The sequence below is a fragment of the Hypanus sabinus genome, chromosome 10 (assembly GCF_030144855.1).
Source record: "Hypanus sabinus isolate sHypSab1 chromosome 10, sHypSab1.hap1, whole genome shotgun sequence".
NCBI lineage: Eukaryota > Metazoa > Chordata > Chondrichthyes > Myliobatiformes > Dasyatidae > Hypanus > Hypanus sabinus.
This window is the reverse complement of record NC_082715.1, coordinates 90696031-90718765: the sequence shown is the minus strand read 5'-3', so window position 1 is coordinate 90718765 and position 22735 is coordinate 90696031. Positions and strand designations below refer to the sequence as shown.

Below are 22735 nucleotides of genomic sequence, written 5' to 3'. Positions count from 1 at the left end.
GCATTGGAGACTGAGAGATGATCTTATAGAGGTGTATATAATCATGAGAGGTGTAGATCGGGTGAATACACTCAAATTTTTATTCCCCAGTATTTGGGGATCAAGAACTAGAGGACATAGATATAAAAAATGAGAGGGAAAAGATTTATAGGAACTTGGGACAACTTTTTCACTCAGAGGGTGATACATATATGGAATGAGTTGTCAGAGAAAACAGGCATAACAACTTTTCATATATGTTTGGACACGTATGAATAGGAAGGTTACAGGCCAAGCACAGACAAATAAGACTAACTTGGATGGGTATTTTGGTCAGCATGGGTGAATTGGGTCAAAGAGCCTGTTTGCATGCTGTATGACTCTTAGGAACCACTCCAAGGAAATGAATAGAATGATCCTGGTGCAATACTAATGGAATGCTGTTCTATCAAACTGCCATCCTTTGATGAGACATTAAAACGAGTTTCTGCCTGCTCTTCCAGCACCCACAGCATCACTTCAAAGAAGGGCAAGGGATTTCTTGGATTTCTATCTTCAATTAATGTTTATACAATTGACTTATTTGGGTACATTTTTATTTTGGGAACTTGCAGCACACCATTTATCAGGTGCATTTCCTATATTGCAATGATGATTACTCTCAGATGTGCTTTATTGCCTGTAATATTCCATGGAATATACACTCGGTGGCCACTTTATGAGAAACGTCTGTACACCTGCTTGTAAATGCAAATATCTAGTCAGCCAATCATGTGACACCAACTCAAAGTACTGTAATGCCCTGCTTAAGATTTCTACTGCTGTCTTATTGATGTTTCATATTAACAGTTTCTGCAGAAGCAGTGTGTCCTGCTGGTAGAATGTTATAGTGATAAAAAACTAGAGATAAGAAGCTCTGGTGTTCAATCTGTAATCGGAACATCACAACATTCCCAAACAAGAGAACATCTGCAGATGCTGGAAATCCAAGCAACATGCACTAAATGCTGGGAAGAACTCAGCAGGCCAGACAGGAAGAGAGTACAGTTGATGTTTTGTGTAGTCCTGCCTAAGGGTTTCAGTCCAAATCGTCGACTGTATTCTTTTCCATTGATCACAGTGTTCCCGTTTGGTTGAACCCCAAATCATACCAACCTGGGACATATATTGTTTATGAACGGTGGTCTTCTCATCACTGAGTCACATGGCTGTTAGCAAAGCCAGCTAATAAGCCAAGTTTGCATATGAACCTGGTGAGGAGGTTACAGTACAAAAGCACAAAGACATAGTCTAGAGGTTCATTTGTTGTTCAGACCAAATAGTAAAATAGGGAAGAAATTCGATCTTAGTAACTTTAACTGTTACATGATTGCTGGTGCCAGATGGTGAGGTTTGAGTATCTCAGAAGCTGCTGATCTTCTGGGATTTTCATGCACTGTAATCTCCAGAATCTGGAGTTGACAGAGTGGCAGTTGAAATATGACTGAAAGCACTTTGTTAATGAGGGAGGACAGAGGAGAATGTCCAGACTGGTTCAAGCTGACATCAAGGTGACAGTAACTGAAACAACCACATATTACAATAGTGGTGTGTAAAAGAGCATCTCTGAAGTGGCTTGGCATTAGCGTCAGAAGAACACACCAGGTTTCACTCCTGTCATAATAAAGTGGCCACTGAATGGATAAATGTAAATTTGTTTACTTTCTTTAGGATTGTAAATTGAACTGCATTGGTATCATAATTCATTTTGCTCCACATTGATTGTGTGTAAGTTGTGTATATTGTAAAGAAGTGTACCTCAAAAATTTTGCAACTCTAGGTTTCAGCATTTTGACTTATCAGAGTCTAGAAGATTCAGATACCTTGCACATAGTGATAGTCACACAGCACGGAAGAACATCTCTCAGCCCACTGTATTAACACCACTCATCAGACATCTTTTTAAATCCCATTTGCTGATCGCAAGATCTTGGCACATTTCTATCCATGAGGCAGCAGCTCTAAAGCAGACTTAAAATCATAGAGTTATACAACATGGAAACTTCTTCATTAAACTCTAGTTCTTCAAATTTAAAGAGGATGAAATTGCACATAAGATTAAATGATTGTTGACAGCTTTTTGTGACAGAGATACAAGAATGGGTGTGGGGAAATTGATAAATGTAACTTAAATGTGTTACAAGTCTGCACAAAGGGAGATTGCAGAGTGAGTTTGTGACAGTTCCTTGTTGAATTAAGGCGACAAATCTAAAAAATGACTGGAGCCTGTTAGGATTTGTTTGTGCAGTAGAAGATCGCAAGTGAGTTGGAGACGGTTCCTTGCGGACTTTGCACTCGAGGTTTAAAAAGTGACTCAGGCCTGTCAGAGCTTGTCTATGCAGTGGGATATTGCAAAGTGAGTTAGAAACAGTTCCTTGTGACTTCATGGACCAGGTTGAAAAAGCGACTGGGGCCTGTTAGGACTTTCTACGGGCTACATTCATTATGAAAAATCATTTGTTGATGAAGCAGCATGAGGTATAAACAGAATTCTCGGCCTTACAGAAATTACAGCAGGCTGCAATCAGAACGATCTCTTAGGCACTTGGCAGAGGCCAATAAAAAGAAGCGAGGTGTAAATGGACTGGCCATTGTTGGAGTGGACAGTGTTAAAATGGTCAGGGTTTGACTCAACAGGTTTAGTAAAGAACAGGCAGAGGCTAGAACTTAAGCTTCAGAAGTTAGAGTTATAGCAAATATAGGCAGGATGATAATTCAGGCAGTGGAGTGTTTATCCTGTGAGATGTGGGAATTTGAGGTACCTGACAGTCTCCCTGATGACTACATCTGCAGAAGTTGCAATCAACTGCAGCTCCTGACTGACAAGGCCAAGGGACTGGAGCTGGAGCTGGATGTACTCAGGACCACCCAGGAGGCTGAAAACCTGATAGATGAGACTTTTTCTGAGGTGGTCACACCCTGAGTGTAGGCCTCAGATAGTAGGTAGGTGATCACCAGGACACATAAAGGGAGTAAGCAGTTAGTGCAGAGTATCTCATAGCCATTCCCCTCAGCAATGAGTATACCCCTTTGGAAATTGCTGTGGGGTGGTGGGTTAACAGGAGTTAGGTCAATGGCACTGTGACCTTCTCTGAGGCTCAGAAGAGAAAGTAAGGTTAGGCAGAGTGATAGTGATAAGAGACTCATTCGTTAGAGTGACGGACAAGAGATTCTGTGGCCACAATAACAACGACAGGTTGGTGTGTTGCCTCCCAGGTGCTAGGGTCCACAGTGTCCCAGAACAGCTGCAGAGATTCTCAAGAGGGAGGATGAGTAGTCAAAGGTTGTGGTGCACGTTGACACCTGTGACCTAGGTAGAAAGGAGCAAGATGTTCTGTGCAGTGAGTGTATGGAGTTAGGGAAGAGGTTGAAGTGCTGGATCTCCAAGATAGTAATTTCTGGATTACTCCCAATGCCATGTGTCAGTCAGGACAGGAATAAGATGATAGTACAGATGAATGACTGGCTGCGGAAGTGGTGTGGGGGCAGGGTTTCAGTTTCTGCATCATTGGGAATTCTTCTGGAGAAGATACTGTATATGCACATCATAGGTTTCAAGACCGTTTGTGAGGGTATGCCTTAATGTCAAGTACTTGCTGGCCTCCTTGGTCTGTGTGTGTATTGGGCACTGTCTTCATCAATGGGACTGTAGACTAGATACCATTGTTTGAATTTGAAATTCCTGGAATACTGAGTTTAAATTATAAGGAACCACTGGAATAGGCTGCATTGATTTGATTGGAGCAGAGAGGGCTGAAGTAGAAATCTGAAAAATGTTGTACAAAATCGAGGAAGAGCAGAAGACAATAGTAAATGGTTCCCCATCACTGAAGTGCATAAAATAGAGGACATGGGTTTAGCGCAGCAATTCCCAACTTCTATTAAGCCAGGGACCAATACCATTAAGCAAGGGGTCCATGGACACCAAGTTGGGAACCCCTAGTTTAGGGTAAGTGGTCTCGAGTGGATCTGAGGAAGATATTTTTTCCCAATCAGAATGTGATTTGTGTCTGCAAATAGTGACAGAAGTAGGCATTCTCACAACATTTAAAGTATCTAGATGATCAAATAACCTCCAAGGCATATGAGTAATTGATCAAGTACTGACAAATAAGTTTAGTACAGATTGGTACTTGATGATCAGCATGTGAAAGGTGGGCTGAAGGGCCATTTTCTCTGCTGTATGACTCTGATTCCAAGTCTCAATGTAAAGAATCCCATCTGAGATACAACTAGGTTTGGTCTCTGGCTACCTGACAGGCATGTATCATAAATCCTAGCTTTGGTGAGACCTGTGATGATAGCCTTAATGAGCTGGAAACTGCAACAGATTGGAGGTATTCTGTGTTTCCAAATATTAACATGTTGACAGCCAGGTGGGTTAAAATTATGTTTCCTTGATATCTAATAATGAAGTAGATACATTTTCTTATTTTGTAGCCAGTTGATATGTACAGTCAGTACAATGTTAGGATAGAAAATAATAAATACTACATGTAGTGACAAAAGATTCTAATCTATTCTACTACTTGGTGTTCAATGTTGAAATCTTGCAATTGTATTTCAACCCAATGAACTATCAGATCTGAATCCCTCAAAGACAGAGTTAAATCTTTTTTTAAAAAAATGAGATAGTAGTTTCTCCTATGTCTGATTAAATCATCAAAGAGCATTATTAAAGTAATTCATGTTATCTCCTGGGGCAACTAAATTTTGAATGGAAAGGTAATTGTACAGTGAAGAATTGAGTGTTTTGTTCTCCAAGTTTTATTGATAAAAAGAATCAAATGATCATTAGTTGGATCTTGATATACTGGAACTGCTACTGTGATTTATGTTAGTAGATTCTGTAAATTAACTTTAGAATATTTTGTCTAATGTTGAAATATTTGTGTGAAGAAATTAAACAAGCAAAAAGTGAGATTTTTTAGAATTGTTTTATTTATTGTTCATTAACAGTATGCCAATTGCATATTCTACCAAGCATTAACTTTCCAAGATATCTTTTTGGTTTATAACTATCTGATGTTTTTGGTATTTCAGTTGCTGATTCTGGTGAGCAGCATGGACTATGGAGGAATGCTGAATTATGCACAGTATCCTCAGGATTCCTGTAACAGGCTGCACGTGCTGAAATCCTGTGGATACTGAGAGTGTCATGCTGTAGTGACGCCGTATCACTGGCTTTGCTGACATTGTATTTGCCAGATATAGGTCAATATCATCAGCAAATATCTGTAGTGTAGCTTTTAGTGTAATGCTATTATAGTCAGGGCTTCAGAATTCGGAGTTTGTTTCTGCTGCCATCTCTAAAGAACTTGTACATTCTTCCCGTGACCACATGGGTTTCCTCCTAGTGCTCCAGTTTCTTACCGCAGCCCAAAGATGTACCATTTAGCAGGTTAATTGGTCATTGTACATTGTCCTGTGATTAGGTTAGAGTTAAATAGGTGGGCCTCTGCAATGGTGCAGCCCATCAGTCCAGAAGGGCCTGTATCTCTAAATAAATATATACATATATACATAATTTATGGCTTTTCAGAACTTTTTTTTAATTCAGAGCTCTTTAATTAATTCATTTTGAAAATGCAGAACTTGTCTTGACTTGGGTTTGTATTTTGAACTTGGTTATTTGATATTGGTTAGCAACTGAAATTGAGCTGTGTATTTTAACTGGCAGTGACAAGAGTAAGAGGAGGACCAAAACAGTCAAGAGAAGCTTAGAGCCAAAATGGAACCAAACATTTATCTATTCTCATGTACATCGAAGAGACTTTCGAGAACGAATGTTAGAGATCACATTGTGGGATCAGCCCCGAGTGCAAGAAGAAGAAAGTGGATTTCTTGGAGAGGTAAAATACACGAATACTTTAAATCTGGGTTTATTATTATTAAAGCAGTCCTTTTTTCTATCCATGTCAATAGTGATTGGTTAGGCACAAAGAGAATCTGTATTAACCTTTATTGGTTCAGTTAACAACATGTTCAGTTCAGTTCAAATCAAGCATACAAGACTAAATATCTGTGCACACACCCACTAAGTTTAGCTGACAATCCCTAAATAGTCAAAGACAAGAAGGTGAAGTTCTTGGGAACAGGAGTTTGCACTGGGCAGGCATTCCTCTTGATTCCAGTGTTATTCCATGTTTCAATGTGAAGTCATCAACTTCCACAATAGTTGGTCTATGGAGTTTTCAGTATTTCTACGCCTAAAATCCTCTGTTCTTATGCTTTTTTTTAAATCAGAACAGACTGTTTTGTTTTATTTGGCTCAGGCTTATTTGAGTGGTTTGTGTAAGGTTCTTATTGGATCGGGCCCAACTGGACTTCTGTCTCATGCCACTTTATTGTTCTCCCTTCGTCAACAATTCAGCCTGGTCAGCCAAACACTGGGCTGAGATTACTTCAGGTCATAGGGCATTTCTTTCCACAAATCTGCCATTTCTCCTAATCAAATAAACAATTCATAACTGCTTCTTGTCTGGAAACGATCTCTGACTGTATTATGTTGACTTTCAATTGCACCAATCAAACTATCCCTAAACAAAAACCAGTTCATAAAGCAGTTTACCAAATGGTGGTCAAAAGGACAGTCTCACTAAATGGCAGCCACCATTCCAGTGATGTTTAAATTAAGATATGAGTTGTAATATTTTAATATGAAAAAATGGTACAAGGTCCTCATGAACAGCTGATGATATGTGTTTTATATGAGAAGGTGAAGAAGTTCAACATGAGCTCTCAGAAGATCTCTCTTCAAAGACTATAATCTGAAATTACCTTATAACCATTGACATTATAGAAATTAATAGAAAAATCTGGCCTCACCATTTACAATGACAAAAATTCATGCGTAATGCTAATTAAGGTTATTGGACAGAAAGTACTTGCTCTATAATAGTGTCCATTTTAATAATAAACCAGGTACTTTATTTTAGAATCACAGTACTCAATACTTAAAGGGACAGTGAGCTTGGTGTTTTCACAAGGTAGCATGGTGACATGCTTCCAATAATTAATTCATTGGGTAATTTCCTTGCCCTGATATTTATGTAATTCCCTATTTCCCTGCTAAAAGGCTTTCTCTATCTGTCACTTAAGTTTATAATCATCTACATCCCCTTCTGAATTCATTCTTTATCCAGTTCTCTGTCAGAAATTTCCCTACAACCTTTTGGTTGGCTAACTGCTACAAATGACATTGTTGCACTTTTTTCAGATCCTTATAGAGCTGGAGACGGCTTTGCTGGATGATGAACCACACTGGTATAAACTTCAGACACATGACGTATCTTCACTACCTCTGCCCCAGCCATCACCCTACATGCCACGGAGGCATGTCCATGGGGAAAGTCCCAGTAAAAGGCTACAAAGTAGGTGATTGATTAATATAATCCCTTTGAGAATCCAGGAAACCTCAAACATTCTAACGTAAATATTAAATGTCAAAAATATTTGATTAACTTGGTTAAATGTTAATTGAAATGAGAAGAGCAATTTCAACTTGCATTTTGATTTAATTTTAGTAAAATATCCCAAGGTGATTTACAGGAATGTATTTCGGCATGAAGTTATACCAGTTCCCATGAAGGGACACTAGGAGAGTACATCAGACGCTTGATCAGAAAGAAAAAGTAAGTTTTAAAGAGCATCTTGGAAGAGGTAAGAGTGTCAGAGAGGCAAATAAAGGGTATTTCAGAGGTTATACCTTCAGTAACTGAAAGTGAGGGCACAGATGATGGAGTTCAGAATATAAGGTCAGAATGAGAGGAGAACAGATATTTCAGTGTATTTTAAGGCTGAGGGAGATTAATTATTTGAATAAAAACAAGTTTGTGAAAGTTAGGTATTGCTTAATCAGGAATCAATATATAACAGTATGCAAGGACTGAAGGAACCTAATGTGAATTGGACAGATAGGGTTTCGATGAATTTGTGTTTACAGAGATAGGAGTTGGGAAATCAGCCAGAAGAGCTTGAGACCATTGTTCAAAACACAACAAAGACATGGTGAATTTTTTTTCTGTAGCTTATGAACTGCCACCTTGTGGTGCACAAAGGTGAAGCTGAGAGATTTTGGTGATAACTCCATTGTGAGCAGGCTGTCTTATTCAATTTTAAAGAGTTGCCATGGATTTTGTGATGGCTTTAATATTTACAGAATATGGAAAGGGGAATTATTTGCTCATCTAGTACTGAATGTTGGACAAGAAGGTTTAAGATTTGCCAACACTTGTGGAAATAGATTCCATATGATAAGCAGCATTGTTGAGCGGCAGCTTGAAGATGGGAGACAGGAAGGACTTGAGGGACAGCAGAGATATGATTGTGTATGGAAGGAAAAAGCCAGTAAAGCTGCTGGAGAGAAGCTTGAATCTGCCAATAGATCCCATTATGTAAAGGGCCAAAGTCAGGATAAAAAGCACAGGAAAAAGATCAATCACAGTGAGGTTGAAAAGCAGAGAAGGATAGATCAGCCTCTGATATACTTAAATAGATGTTCTTTAAATGACTTTAATCTGAGCTGGTTCTGTATTGTTGCATGGCCTAAAATACAGATGGAGGGAATGTAACCAGGAAGAAAAGGGACATAAATTTAAAGGCTACTGTAGTGTTTGCATTTTAACAAGGAGGAGGAAATTGGGTGATAGTTGCAATTACATATTTTAAAGGAATCTCCTCAGTTATTGTATTTTGATTATCTTAAATTACCATGTAAAATATATGGTAAAATTTGCCGTTAGACTGGTCTTAAAATAAGATTTTCTCTTTATCATGAGGAATGATATTTTAAGTCTTATTAAAATGTTAAACCATGGAAAAAGAAAATCGTCCCCAAAATATTTGGGGTTATCAGCATACAAACACCTAACCTTTACATTTCATGATTATTTTACCAGTAGATTAAAATAATCTAATTAATGTTCTCTTTAAGTGCAAGACAAAAAATTTCCAACATATTGAATATATTTTCAAATGTGATTTCATACTTTGTATGTATTTCACAAGAAGCAATGAAATAGTATTTAGTTTAGATAATACCTTTTGTATTCTCTTGATAAATAAAAATGACATCTTTTAGAGCTCTTTTGAAATTATACTTGCCTTTTTACATTTTATGGTATTTTTTTCCATTGACATATTCTGATATTCAAAAGTTAAGTACTTAATATAAATTTATCATCTGTTTTTCTGTCATATCATCAAAAAATACCCAGTTAACTGGAACTAATTTTCTTGAATACCTGTAAATTATCCAAAAACAAGTACCTACTTAATAAATTACAGATATGTCTTAATCCTTTGACAATAACGATGTAGCTTGGACCATTTTACTATCTTTAAGAATCCCTCAGATTAGCCACTTTTAAAATACCAATTAATTCTGATGTCAATCCCTAGCTCCTTTTAGACTGGTGAATTAATTCATATTTGAGATCTTCTTACCATATATATTTGTGGAGTCTCTTGATTTTTCCAGTTGATAACTTTATACCTGAGATGTATGACTGTTCCACAAAGTAGTTCAGACTGTGTTAATCTATTTCAAGAAAATAATGGATTTTAATATTATTAATATTTGAATTTTAAAAAGGGAAACCCAGGCTCCTTCCACAATTTCAGTTCAGAAATTTGTTTGGCATAATGTACAGAATTTCACTGGGAATGCTAACAATGCTTGATTCAATTTTTTCGTGGTGTTTGGCATAGTCCAAATTTTAAGATAGTCATTGTTTATTTCAGATTTCCAGCATTTGAAATCTTTTTCTGATTTTTCAAAGTTATAGATTGTATGAACGATACAAGATTTGCAAGAAGTAGAAGCAAATGTGGGCCACTCTTCCAGCCCTACTCTGCCATTTACTGGGATATTCTCCTGTCCCAGACTCACTTTCCCTCCTCAGATCAGTATCCTCTGATTCCCTTAACCATCTAAAAATCTATTGATCCCAGTGGCTGAACATCCTTACCATTAAAAAAACTTCTCTTCTTAATGCTAAATTTCTGGTCCATTATTACGAGACTTTGTACTTCTAGATGTCCAGCTGGAGGAAGCTGCCTTTTGCTATCTACCAACCTTGTGTATTTCCAATAGAACATTGAACTGCAGTAACTATAGGCCTATACCATTGAACTCATCAAACAATGCTTCATTCAAAGAATCAATCAAACTAGTGTACATTGAATTGATTCCAAAACAAATGTGTCTTCAATTACAAAGATTTATCACAAGGTGCTTCAAGTTGACTCAGATACCTTGTACAGCAACCTAGTACTTCAATCCCTTGCAATAGAGGTTAATACACCATTTTTCTATCAGCAAATCCAGACCCACACTATCATTTACTAGTTACACATCAGTTTAAAAAATATTCAGATTCACATACCACCGGAGAAATTAAAGTAGCCTCAGTTAGTCCCAACTACCATTACCAACTAATTAATCCTCCTGTATCCAAAACACAGGTTATTCAGGGACCATCAGTATGGCCTTGTTAGAAGAAGATTATGTTTCATTAACACTTAAATTTAGAGTCATATAAATTTAGAGTATACAACACCAAAACCAGACCTCAGCTACTTCATCAATGCTAACTGTCAGCTACTATGTAGTATACTAATCCCATTTGCCAGCATTAGTCTGTAGTCAACTATATCTTGGTGATTCGTGTATTTTTACATATTTACTAAGTGTTGTGAGAGTACCATCCTGCATCACACCCTCAGGCAGCACATTCCGGATTCCAACATTTTTCTGGATGAAAATTTTCTCCTCTGTACCTCTCTAATTATCTTACCCATTGGGCCCTCTTGTTTTAGATAGATGAACTATTTTTTGATGAGCCAAGAACAAGAGTTGATGAAATCCATTCTTTTGATATGATCTATATGAATTTGACCAAGGTATTGGACAGGAAATTAAAAAGTCACAGAGAGTTTTGTGGCAAAAAAAAACAATGGGATTTTAGTTGACTAGGCTGTTTCCAGTAGGGTTCTGCATGATACAATCCTATCTCCCTAGCTTTTTATGGTACAGTTTAGTGATTTCTATTTAAATGTAATAAAAGGTTTGTAGATTACATCAAAACTGGAATGAATAATTAGGATTCCGAGAGAATATGAATTGACTGGTTAGGTGGGCACTAAAGTGGTAAATAGAAGTAAATTAGTTCAGCCAGGTGTGAGGTTGTCCATTTTGAGAGTAGACAAGATAAGGAAATCACAGAAAATGACAGAATACTGAGAGGAGCAGTGTATGATAATGGTACAGTTCTAAAAGCTGTAGAGGAACTGAGAGATTTTGTGTGCTTATATCTGCAAAACAGGCAAGGAGTATTGACAATATTCAATAAAACACCTGGAATTCTGAGCTTCACAGAGTTATAGAGTACAAAACCAGAGAGGTTATGCTCAACTTTAAAATGCAGCAACTCAAGATCAATACATCCATCTTGAGTCACCAAGCTTTAGAGGTGCTGTGAAACAGGGATAAGCAGGGTTTATGCTGCACTGTACTGCCAGAGAATCTGGAGTTATTCTCTTTGGAGCAACATTATTTGAGAAGAGGTTTAATAAAGATGTACTGAATGATGATAGGTTTTGAAGATTGAGGGAGGGTCGGTTGAAACATAGAAGATTTTGACACCCAGCTTACTTCTGATTCATATGTTTATTTGTTTTCATTAGATAAAACTGAGTGAAGTTGTTCCAAACAGATTTAAGGATCAGGGGACACAAATTAAAAGTGATGGCAAAAGACCTGGAGAGGTTTTGAGATATAATCTCTGGAACCAGAAATTGGTCATTATCTAGTACCCACAGCTTTTTGAGAAAGTGGATGCCAACTTGAGGGAAAGTAATTAACATAGCTGAAGGGAAAGTGAACTAAATGATTTTATTGTGCTGCAATGATTCTGTGATAGTGCTTTATAAAATAAAAGTAGAATTAATCTTTATACAGAAAAGCAGCCCACTTGATGACAGTGCTTTAAGAAGGCAGCACTTATGTGGAGTTTGCATGTTCTTCTTGGGACCATGTGGTTTTCATCCACACTTTTTCCAAAACTGTGGGTTGGTAGCTTAACTGGCCACTTACACCATGTGTAAGTAAGTGGTAGAATCTGAAGGGGGTTGATTAGAATGTGGGGTGAATTAAAGAATTAAAGGGATTAATGTGGGATTAGAGCAGATAGTTGGTGTGGAATTTGTGCACATCCTTCCATGCTGTATGTCTGTTTAGGCCCAAGACCATTTTTTGAAAACAATTAAGGATGGGAAGTAAATGCTCTCCATGTTGATGATACTTCAATCCCGAAAATCAAATACATTTTTTTTCATAAATTGCTTATTGCCAAGTTATTCGATTGGTGTTCTTCTGTAATGAAAAACTCGTGGTACTACAACTCTGAACAGAATCACTATGTCCTCCTTAATTTTCTACCTTTGGATGTGCAACACATCCTTTTTCAATCATAGTCATTACTGTTGCTGCATATTGTTGAGGGGCATATTTTCAAACTTTTATTTTATTTTTTGTTTTTATATTCCCTTACAACAGAGAGGGATACTATTCAGCTAATTGGGTCTATGTTGGCTTCCAGATGAATCCCATCAATCTCATTCTCCCATATAGTTAACTGTAACCTACACTCTCTACTTGCCCATTAATATCCCCCAGTTCTCCCAGCAGGCACTATGTAAAGGGCGATTTACATAAGCCTGTTAACCTAACAAGCAGCTCATCTTTGGGATGTGGGAGGAAAGGTTAAAAGGTAATCATATATGTTGACAGTACTGGGGGTTAGTATCAAACACTGGAACCATGAGTTAGCTGCACTAAGCATAGTACTAATACGAAGCCCAATGCAGATCTTAGGGGAACCTCACCAGTCCAACATGTAAAGCTGAAAATGACCAATGTATCCCTACTCTGATTTTTGCCGTTTTACCAGTCCCCATCCCCTGCTCTTGAATGCTCCTTTTTAATGTACCCATAATTTTTGTGTGATAACTTCCCAAATACCTCTTTAAAATCTAGGTAATCAGTGTAAAGAATAACTTAACAAGGTAGCCTGAGCTCGAACTTAAATTAAATCAAATTTCCTCAAAGTTCTGAACTTTGAAAATGTGTGTCAGTATAGTAGTATAAGTCATTTTGGTTTGTATATACCACAATTTATGTCAGATTTTTCAAAAATGATTTCCTTTTCATGAAAACATGTTCACCCTGCCTAATCATACCTGGAATGCATCAAAACTTTATCACCAAATGACTGCAAAGAGCATGCTAAATATTTATACTGCACCAAACTTCCACTGTATTTTTGAGAAGGATTAAATGCCTAAAATGGGAAACAATGGAAATCGCCACAGATCATTCCGGATTAATATTGAAAGATTACCTGCTGCAAACTGATGATCTCAGTGTATTTCCAGATGAAATGAAGATTATTATAAAATTCATTCTGTATTCTTTCCTGATTCAGCTCTGAGTATTTGTATTTGCATTTGAAAACCAAGGAGACATGATAGACATGTTCAAGATCACAAGAAAATTCTTTATTAGAACTTGCACAAATGCAATATAGAAAGGAAAACAAATGTCTATAGTAGTAGCAGTACAGAGATCAAAATAATACTTATCATCCACTAAGCAAGCCGGCCTCTACAATGTCAGACTGTCTCCCTCCCTCCGCTTCCACCCCCTCTTCCCCCTCCATCCCGCTCTCTCTCTCTGCCTCGGCATTAACACTAAACCCAACCGTGATCTAACCCATGGCAAAGCTCTCCCACTGCACAAAGTAAGTGCCCCTTGTTTTGTGCCCTTTAAAATCCCTTAAAAACATAATACTCTTAATCAACCCAGTATTTTTCCATTCCTTGATGGTACCAGCTGCACCCTTTTATCATATAACCCTCAGCCCATTTACATAATTTGGGGAAAAAGGAAATGACAGGTCTGTAAAGAGGAAAATATTCTTCACTGGTATCTCATTTTAATGATGCCTATTCAGATGCAGACAAGCCATTACCACATACCAACCTGACACCATTTTGTCTGAATTTCCATATTATTTTGGCATATATCAAGGAGGAATCCTTGTTCTTTTCATATGCAACACAAGTTCCACTCCCAGACTAAATGACACTGTAATAGTTTACATTTTAAAAGGGAGTAAGCATTATAACAAAATAATAATAATTGAAATCATGAATAGCTGACTCAAATTTTGTCAGTAACTTCATCCACACTTCATTTGTTTTGATTTATATTACTGTCTCAGCATGCTGTGCAAATATGGTATTATTAATCACTAATTTTCATGCAGCAAGAACAAAATTTTAAGATATTCCAAGTGTTACAATACATTTCACAGTGTATTGTCCTGCTACAGAGCCTTACTTACTGCAGCCAAGTATTGGGATTTTCAATGAGTATCCTCCACAATTTTTGCATCATAAGTGGATGAAAAATCTTGAGCTGTGCATACTCGAGCATGACACAGTGTCTCAGCATATTCGCCCAGTGAGTAAGGCTCTGCAGTAAGAATGCTGTTGGTCATTTGTCATGTATGGTTAAAGTTTAATTATTTTTTTCTTAATTTCAGTTTACAAAATGAAATACCATGACTGACTAAATGCATGTTTCTTATTCATTTCATTTGAACTGATTTACTCTGTGCTAAAAAGAGCCCAATAAAATATTGTATTGCTACATGTGTAGAATAACTCATTTTTTTTATTTTCTAGGTTACTTGTTCATTTAACATGTTTATTCTTTAAAGCATTTCTGATTTTAAAGTAACTGTTAATGAGTCCACGCACACAGTTGTTTTGTCTGTTTGTTCCAACACTAACCAGGATCTCAGCGAATCAGTGATAGTGACATCTCAGATTATGATGTTGATGATGGTATTGGAGTGGTCTCAGCAGGTGGGTGGGGGGCAGATTATGTTCTGATCTATGAATGCTATCTACATTTAGAATTGCTTTTGATGTGGGGCTCTAGCAGGAGGTCAGTAATATTTCCAGAAGCAGATAACATCTATCTGCCAGCCATGATAAATATTAGATATGTGAAAGCACACCTTTGTTAGCTGATATTTAATATATACAAACAATAATGATTATTCTGTTAAATTCACTGCTTAAGAAGCATTTATTTCACACTAAAGATGGTGCATATTACTTTTAAATGTGTAAATGTACATTTGACAGTGCACAGATGACTTGATTGGGCTAACGTAATTTTTAATTAAAGCAATTGAATTTGAGTATTACAGTAATGACTTTTAAAGAAAAAGTTATTTTCATCAACTTTCAGATTAGTGGCATTAGTACAATAATCATGTCATAATAATGCAGCACATTTTAGAAGGCATGAACTGATGTGATGTAAATTAGGGTTGAAATAAATTAGCTAAGTGGTTTCACATCTGATTGAACTTGGTGACCTACATAAACTTACAAGTGAACAACATAAAGATAAATTTCTGTTTTGGGTTTATTTAACTCTGTGTCCTAAAAAGAATTCAGGACATTTTCATAAGACATTGTATACAAAATGAGTAGTCCTGATTCTGCACTTACTGCGAGGCCTCAGTTAAGATATAAAATCTTAGAAGATAGAGATGAGTTTGAGGAAGATATTATCACATATCCTTGTCCACATGATTAGTAAAGCCTCGCTAAATGAAATGAAAAATATAAAGTTAAAAAATAATTTAGCACGTAATTAAATTGCATATTCAGTTAAGTCAAGCTTGCTTTCAAAGCACAGAATTTTAAAAACATGTAATTAGACGTCTGCAATTTGGATCAGCTGTGAGCAAACAATTTGTTTATCATAAGAAAACTCTGTATCTGGTTTTTGTCAAAAAGTCTATTTGCTCACTACTCAATAAAAATAACAGTATGCTGTTGTTTCTATGAAGTTTATTTAGTCATTTTTACACAGAAATTATAAAGTACCACAATAAAACTAGTAATCCACATTGGAAGAAAAAAAGGCACCATGCCTCAAGCAAAAACAATGGATTCAAGTGATATTTGAATAGCAATTTTGATGGAATTTATTAGGTTAATACTTTAGAGCTACTGCAATTAATTTCTACATAAAAATAAACTTTAGATTAAAGAATTTTAAAAGCTAAATATTCTGCTTTATGTCGTGTGTTTCATTTTCCATTAATTATGGTTTTAAGAATTGATTCTTGTTTTCTGCTTGAGAAGCCTCTGGTATCCCACTCTATACCCTATTCCACAAGTGATCAATGCAGGCGGACAGGGAAGAGATTTGACATTTTTCTGCACAATGAGAGTAAAGAACAACAGATTATTGAGTAAAACATTAAGAGATTAAGAAAATGAAGGGTTGAAAATAAAAATACCAAACTAAATTGCCTTTTTTAAAATAAACCAGCCCTATTTATCTTTCTTCACACAGCATCTCTGAATCCTTTCAACTTCCAGAAACAAATCTCGATGCATTTCTCGATGACCTGCTGAATTGCTCATTTGCAAGCTTCTTACTCTTTGCTTAAATAGATTAGCCTAAATGTTCTGATTCTCATTGTTAAAACGTCAAAGGCATTTTTTTTATTTAGAGAATAAAGCTAATTAGAAAATCAAGTCTATCCAGTCTCCTACAATTTTTATCTATGTTGGCTTGCCTTGCTTGTCCTATTAACCCTTCAACAGACTGAGCAATTATTCTAATCAATTTCTATCACCATATTATATTTACTCTTCGCTAAAGAATCCGGCTTTACAGCACCATGTCACTATCTGTTTCATAAAAATTGAGGAACATTTCATAATAAACTCTTAATTATTGCAAGTGTTCCAATTGTCAAAAGATAAAATGAAAAATTTAAGAGCCATTGATTTTGATTGCTGAGGATGTTGCTTGGTAACATACCTTTACTTGTCTTCCTACATAATTTGGCTGCCAAACAAAATTAGGAGTGAAGTTCCTGTACTCACATTCTCAGTATTTTGGAATTAATGCTAGCTTATGCCTTTTCCACCTGACAGAGGAAAAATACTGTATTCATTTATTTTCTGTGTTATGTTCACTTAATGCTTCTCAAAATAAGTTGCATTTTATAATATCTAAGACTCTGTTTGGAAAGAGTGTTGCTTTGTGACAGAGTCGATGGCCATGTTCTGACAGTGCAGAAATACTTTTCTTGTGGCTTGCCTGTACTGTTTGAGGCTAAACTATCAGTCAACAAGATCAGTTAAGTACTTCAATGGAGCAGATGATATTTGTACTGTTTCAGTAAATATTTGGATTCCACTTATTCCCTAAGTGCCTTCCTGCTTGAGCTCCACAGGTGAAGTGCTATAGAGCAGCACATAGTCATAGACACAAAATATCCAATTGACTGCAACCTGCATGGCTTTGCTTTAGCCTATTGTAGATATTTGCATGGCCTTGTCCATGTGTCCAAGTTGATGGCTTTCCAATTGTTTTTAATCATAATGTTGCACAATAAATATCAAACAACTAGGCCAGCCCCTTGACAATCTAATTTGGATGTAGGTTGTTTTGTTTGCATGCATTAAAAGACCATTTCATGATTAAAAGATTAAAAGTGATGAGCTAAAACGAGGGTGCAAATGCTGTTGGCATGGAATCACGCTTTTAATTTCTTGTTTCATTGAAGTTCATCTTTATAGTTGCAGCATTGCTCATATTGATTAATATTCTTGCATACAAATATTAAAACTTACATTGTACTTTTATTTTTGGCATCTTAACCAACAGATTATAGGGTTAGCAGTAGAGAAAGTAGAGCAAGTACACTAACAGTACCAGATCAGAAGAGAAGCCCGCATCATCGTTCACGTTCTGTCTCTCCTCACCGTGGTGACGACCAGGGCAGGACCCGGTCACGATTACCCAGTGTCCCACTACAGAGGTGTGTTTCTTGTTCTTGCTGCTAGTTTCAATTTATTGAACTATGGACAGGAAGAATCATATAAAACCTTTGTTTTACAAAATTGTTAATCTGTTTTGTTGGAAAACTACAATTTCTTTCATAGAATTTCAAAATCATTAGGCAAAAAGACATTGTGATAACCAATATTGGGCTTAGTGCTCTGTGACTTCCTTGTTTTCTCTTGAAATAAAAGATTTTGAGAGAACGTTTTCTCTTGAAGTGTAGTCTTAACAATCCTCAACTAACCTGTGGATCTTTTCTCATAGGAGTCTGGATGAGATCCATCAGAGCAGACGATCTCGCTCTCCTACCCGATATCAAGCTGTCTCACGCAGTCCCATCGAGCGCAGGCCCAGGGACTTAGACACTCACTACGCATATGAAAGAGACAGGTACAGTGTTCATCAATTTTCCAAGTGCTCTTGCTCAGCATCTTGATCAATGTTTTGTAATAGTTTCCATTTTAGTGATGTTTGTAAGTAATTTCACTGATCTAAAACGTCATCTCTCCAATAGAGATGATTAAATTGGAAAATATCTGAATTATTAGCCAGCTGAATTATTTCATGGCCATTCCCCTCTGAACTAGTGTCTCTGTTTTTGTTCTGAGCTCTACCAAAACTTTCTGACTGACTTTCTGAGTCACAACTAGCCAGCATAATTAACCACATCAGAATAGAGACTTAGCACACAATAGGCAAGGAAATGCTGGGAAAATAATGGCAAGTTAATGCAGTACCTTAACATTGATTCTAAAAAAGAGATGAGAAAGAAAAAACCATAATGTAAATTGACGTAAATTGCCATATGATTCAGGAGCATTTCATGAGGAGACTCATAGAAATGGAAAGAGCTTTGTCAGTTTCTGACTGGGTTTCAAGAAAATTTGTTGAGGTTAATTTCACATGTACAGAAAGTTAGTATTAGACAATATCAGAGAGAATATAACATATGGGAACCCACTCATACTGTAAGTTTGAGTTTATTGTCATTCAATTGTACACATGTATGCCACCAAATGAAACAATATTCCTCCAGACCAAAGTGTACAACACACTACATATAACTCACATACATAACTCATAAAGTAATATTACCACTAGTAAATTAATAAATAATAAGGTGCTTTGTGACAAGTTAACAAATAAACAGTATAATGCTACTGATGCTTCATGCGTGATGAGACCTGGGCCATGGCAGGGAATTCAGTAGTTTTATGGCCTGCGGGAAGAAACTTTTTCACATTCTAACAATTCTTGTCCTAATGCTAAAGTACCTCCTGCCTTATGGTTGGGGATCAAAGAGATTGTTGGACAGATGAGAAGGATCATTGAAAATGCTAAGAGCCTTGTGTACACAACACTCCTGATAAATATCTCTGATGGATGGAGGAGATACCCCAATGATCCTCCAAGCAGTCCTCACAATTTTTTTTTAAGGACTTGTGGTCAGATGCCTTACAATTCCTGGTCGAGATGGTGTGATGCAGTTGGTCAGTTCACTCTCAATGGTGCTCCTGTAAAAATTGGTTTGAATGAATGGGAGGAGGGGTGGTCCCTCGCTTGACTCAATCTCCTCAGGAAGTGGAGACACCGCTTTGCTTTTTAGACCAAAGAGGTGGTGTTGAGGGACCAATTTACCTGTAGTAAAATCTCCTAGATATTCTTTAAATTACTTATTTTACCTTTCTGTCTCATTTCCTTTTCATTGTCTTTTCTCCTTCATCCAATCTTTCTTTCCATTTCTTTGTTTAACACATCGTATTTAATTTGACTTGAATTCCTTTGCTGTCATTTCTTGCTTCTTCTTGTGTCCATGAATGCTATTCATGCAGAAGATAAATTCTTGGTCACAATTTTCACAAGGTTCAGGATATTCCATTGACTATAATCCCATATCTATCCCATGCACATTACCAATTAGGTCTGAATTACTTAATAGTTTACAACTGGCAGTGTTCAGCATAATTTTTTTTGGTGGATGACGAAAAATCTAACCTTTCACAGTTGCCCTTTATTTTCTCCTGAAATGCTAAACCTATGATGCATGTTCTCAAACTCTGCATTCTCTTTCTCCTTTTATCTATAATAACCTCAATTTATTTTCTCTCTTCCCTTGTATCATGACTTGGAAGTCCTGTGTTATTAATGTTCGCTCTCCATTTAGGATCCCCACTGAAAATGTGCAGATACTCATTTTTCAACATGGAGTACAAGTGCATCTTCTTAATTTATTTCTTTTGGGTTTTATATTTTCCTCATGCATTTTGATTCAGTATGAACTTCAAAAGTAGTTGTAAACAACTCAGATGTTTCAGGTGGCCACCTTTCTCCGTGCTTTTGGGGAGGCTGCCTGGCCTCACCTGTGAAGCTTTCTCACTACATTTCTCATCTTACTTTCACATCTGATATGGTGAAATCCAGTAATGTCTTTCTCATCCCCGTTACTGGGATGAGTCTACCAAAGGCATAAACTTTCCAAAATGTCCTTTGTATTGGAGTGTTAAATCAGTTCTCAATCTTGTCACATGCAGCAGGGGTGACTATACAAAGAATAAAAACAACTGAGATTGGTGTTCCTGCCTTTTTCCCAAAATAAAGTTAACAAAGGTTATTAACCATACCTAACAAGACTGTCATAGTCTGGACCTAACTACATTATTATAGCTTGGTGTGTGCCCGCTCTAACTGCTGAATACTGATGACTACTCTATTTTGAAGATGATTTCAATCAGTGGGTGATTCGGCAAAAGGATATTTGAAATATGGAGACTGGAAATATTAGCCATTGAAACTGATCTCAAATTGAAAAAAGGAGGTTAAGAGCAGCAAGGGCTATGTGGATTGTATTAGAAACAGAAAACAAATTACAGCAAGAAAAGTCTAACTTCCCTTTCTATCACTTTATGTAATAAACTGTAAATCCATTTGTTATTGCCATGTTAAATGAGGTACGAGGAATATTTGGTTTTCCAACCCCTTCATATAGGTTATTCCATCACCTCAGTACACTGAGGTAGTACAAGGGAAAGCAATAATGGAGTGCAGAATAAAGGGTTATACTTTCAGAGAACAGTGCTGGCAGTCAAGAAGGTGCAAGGTCATAACAAAATGGAATCTTGAGCTCACAATCTATCTTACAGTAGGGAACTGTTCAATAGTCTTATAACAGTGGGATAGGTACTGTCTTTTTGCCTGGGTAGTATGTGTGTGGTATCTTCTACATGATGGGTAGGGGGAGGAAAGGGAATATCCAGGGTGGGTGAGGTATTTAATAATGTTTGCTGTTTTACTGAAGCAGGGTAAGTATTAATAGAGTCCATGAAGGGGAGTCTGGTTTCCACAATTCTGTCCACAATTCTCTTACAGTTCCTTGCAAACTCAGGCAGAGCAGTTTCCATAGAAAACTATAATGCATCCAGATAGGATTTCTGTGGTGTACCTATTAATATTAGTGGGGGTCACAGGGAACGTGGCAAAATTTTTAGGACCCCAGAAGACATAGAGGAACTCGTGCACTTTCTTGGCCATGTGCCTACATGGTTGGACCAAGACAGGCTATTGCTGATGTTTACTCTTATAGACTTAAAGTCTTCAGCCCTCTTGACTCAGCAATATTGATAGAAATAGGATTATGTACATCACCCCTCCACCCCTTTTCAATGTTCAATGCCCAGCTCATTTGTTTTGCTGACTTTGAGGGAAGGGTCATTGTCATGACACCATACCATTAGGTTCTGTATCTCCTTCCTGTATTGCAACTCATCATTATTTGAGATATTTAGCCCACTATGATGGTGTCATCTGCAAACTTGTGGATGGAGTTTGAGCAGAATCTGCCCATGTAGTCATGAGTGTGTAGGGATTAAAGTTGTTGGTGAGGAAACAGCCTTGTAAGGCACCCAATATTGAGAATTGTGGTGGAGCTGCTGTGTCCTGACCTTATTAATTGCGGTCTGTTGGGTGGGGAGACAATCCAGTTGCAAAGGGAGGTATTAAGTCAGATGCCTAACAGTTTGCAAATTACACAATTTAAGGTGGAACTGAAGTATATAAACAACAGCCTAACATACAGTAGGTGTCTTTACTGTCCTCATGCTCCGGAGATGAGTTTCGGGCCGTTGAGATGACATTTGCTATGGAATATGTATATTGCAGTGGGTTGAGGTTGTCTGGAAGGCTGGAGTTAATACAAGCCATGTCCAGCCTCTCATGGTGGTGGGCGTCTGAGCCACCAGCAGTAATCATTAAAGCACGTTACCTTATTTTTCTTCGGTACCAATTCATGATAACAATTAATCATTGTATTCTGGGGTACTTTTCAGAAGACAAAGAAGGCAAGTTCTAGGCATTAACAGGCTACAACAGCCCTCCAGGTATGTGGTAACCACACTTTATTGGCAGCTTGCATCAGAGTATTTGAAAGGGTGTAAGTTTGCTCCCATGCTTTGAATGCTGAGCTGCTTACACCCAATAAGGGTGCTGGAGCTCGTGAGTAAAGTAGTGCTGTACCTGAGATGGCAGAGGAGTCAAGATTTAGTTAGAGAGCTGTGATGGGTGAAATAGGGAGGGAAGATTGTGCTTTTTAACCTCATGTATTAGCATTTTTCCCTTCAGCAGCTTATCACCACTTCCTGTCTACAGGAAGTTACAAAATATTCTGCAGCAGATGCTGGAAACCTTGTTGTCAAGATTGGGGTGGAGAAATAGAACTGTAGGACATGTTATTAAAAAGGTAGAGGTATTAGATAGCTTAGCAGGCTTAAAAGT

General features: G+C 37.1%; 1 protein-coding gene across 12 annotated transcripts in view; it reads left to right on the top strand.

Annotated features, from left to right (window-relative positions):
- LOC132400854 (regulating synaptic membrane exocytosis protein 1-like) overlaps positions 1–22735 on the top strand; it is a 554853-nt gene that overhangs the window by 348931 nt on the left and 183187 nt on the right. For 10 of the 12 annotated variants that reach the window (XM_059982306.1, XM_059982312.1, XM_059982308.1 and 7 more), the window contains 5 exons: positions 5699–5870; positions 7238–7391; positions 14881–14952; positions 17792–17945; positions 18233–18358. In XM_059982306.1, coding sequence (XP_059838289.1) covers positions 5699–5870; positions 7238–7391; positions 14881–14952; positions 17792–17945; positions 18233–18358 — 678 coding nt within the window. The remainder of the gene's footprint in view (positions 1–5698; positions 5871–7237; positions 7392–14880; positions 14953–17791; positions 17946–18232; positions 18359–22735) is intronic. The other 2 variants (XM_059982314.1, XM_059982307.1) reach the window with 1 other exon arrangement.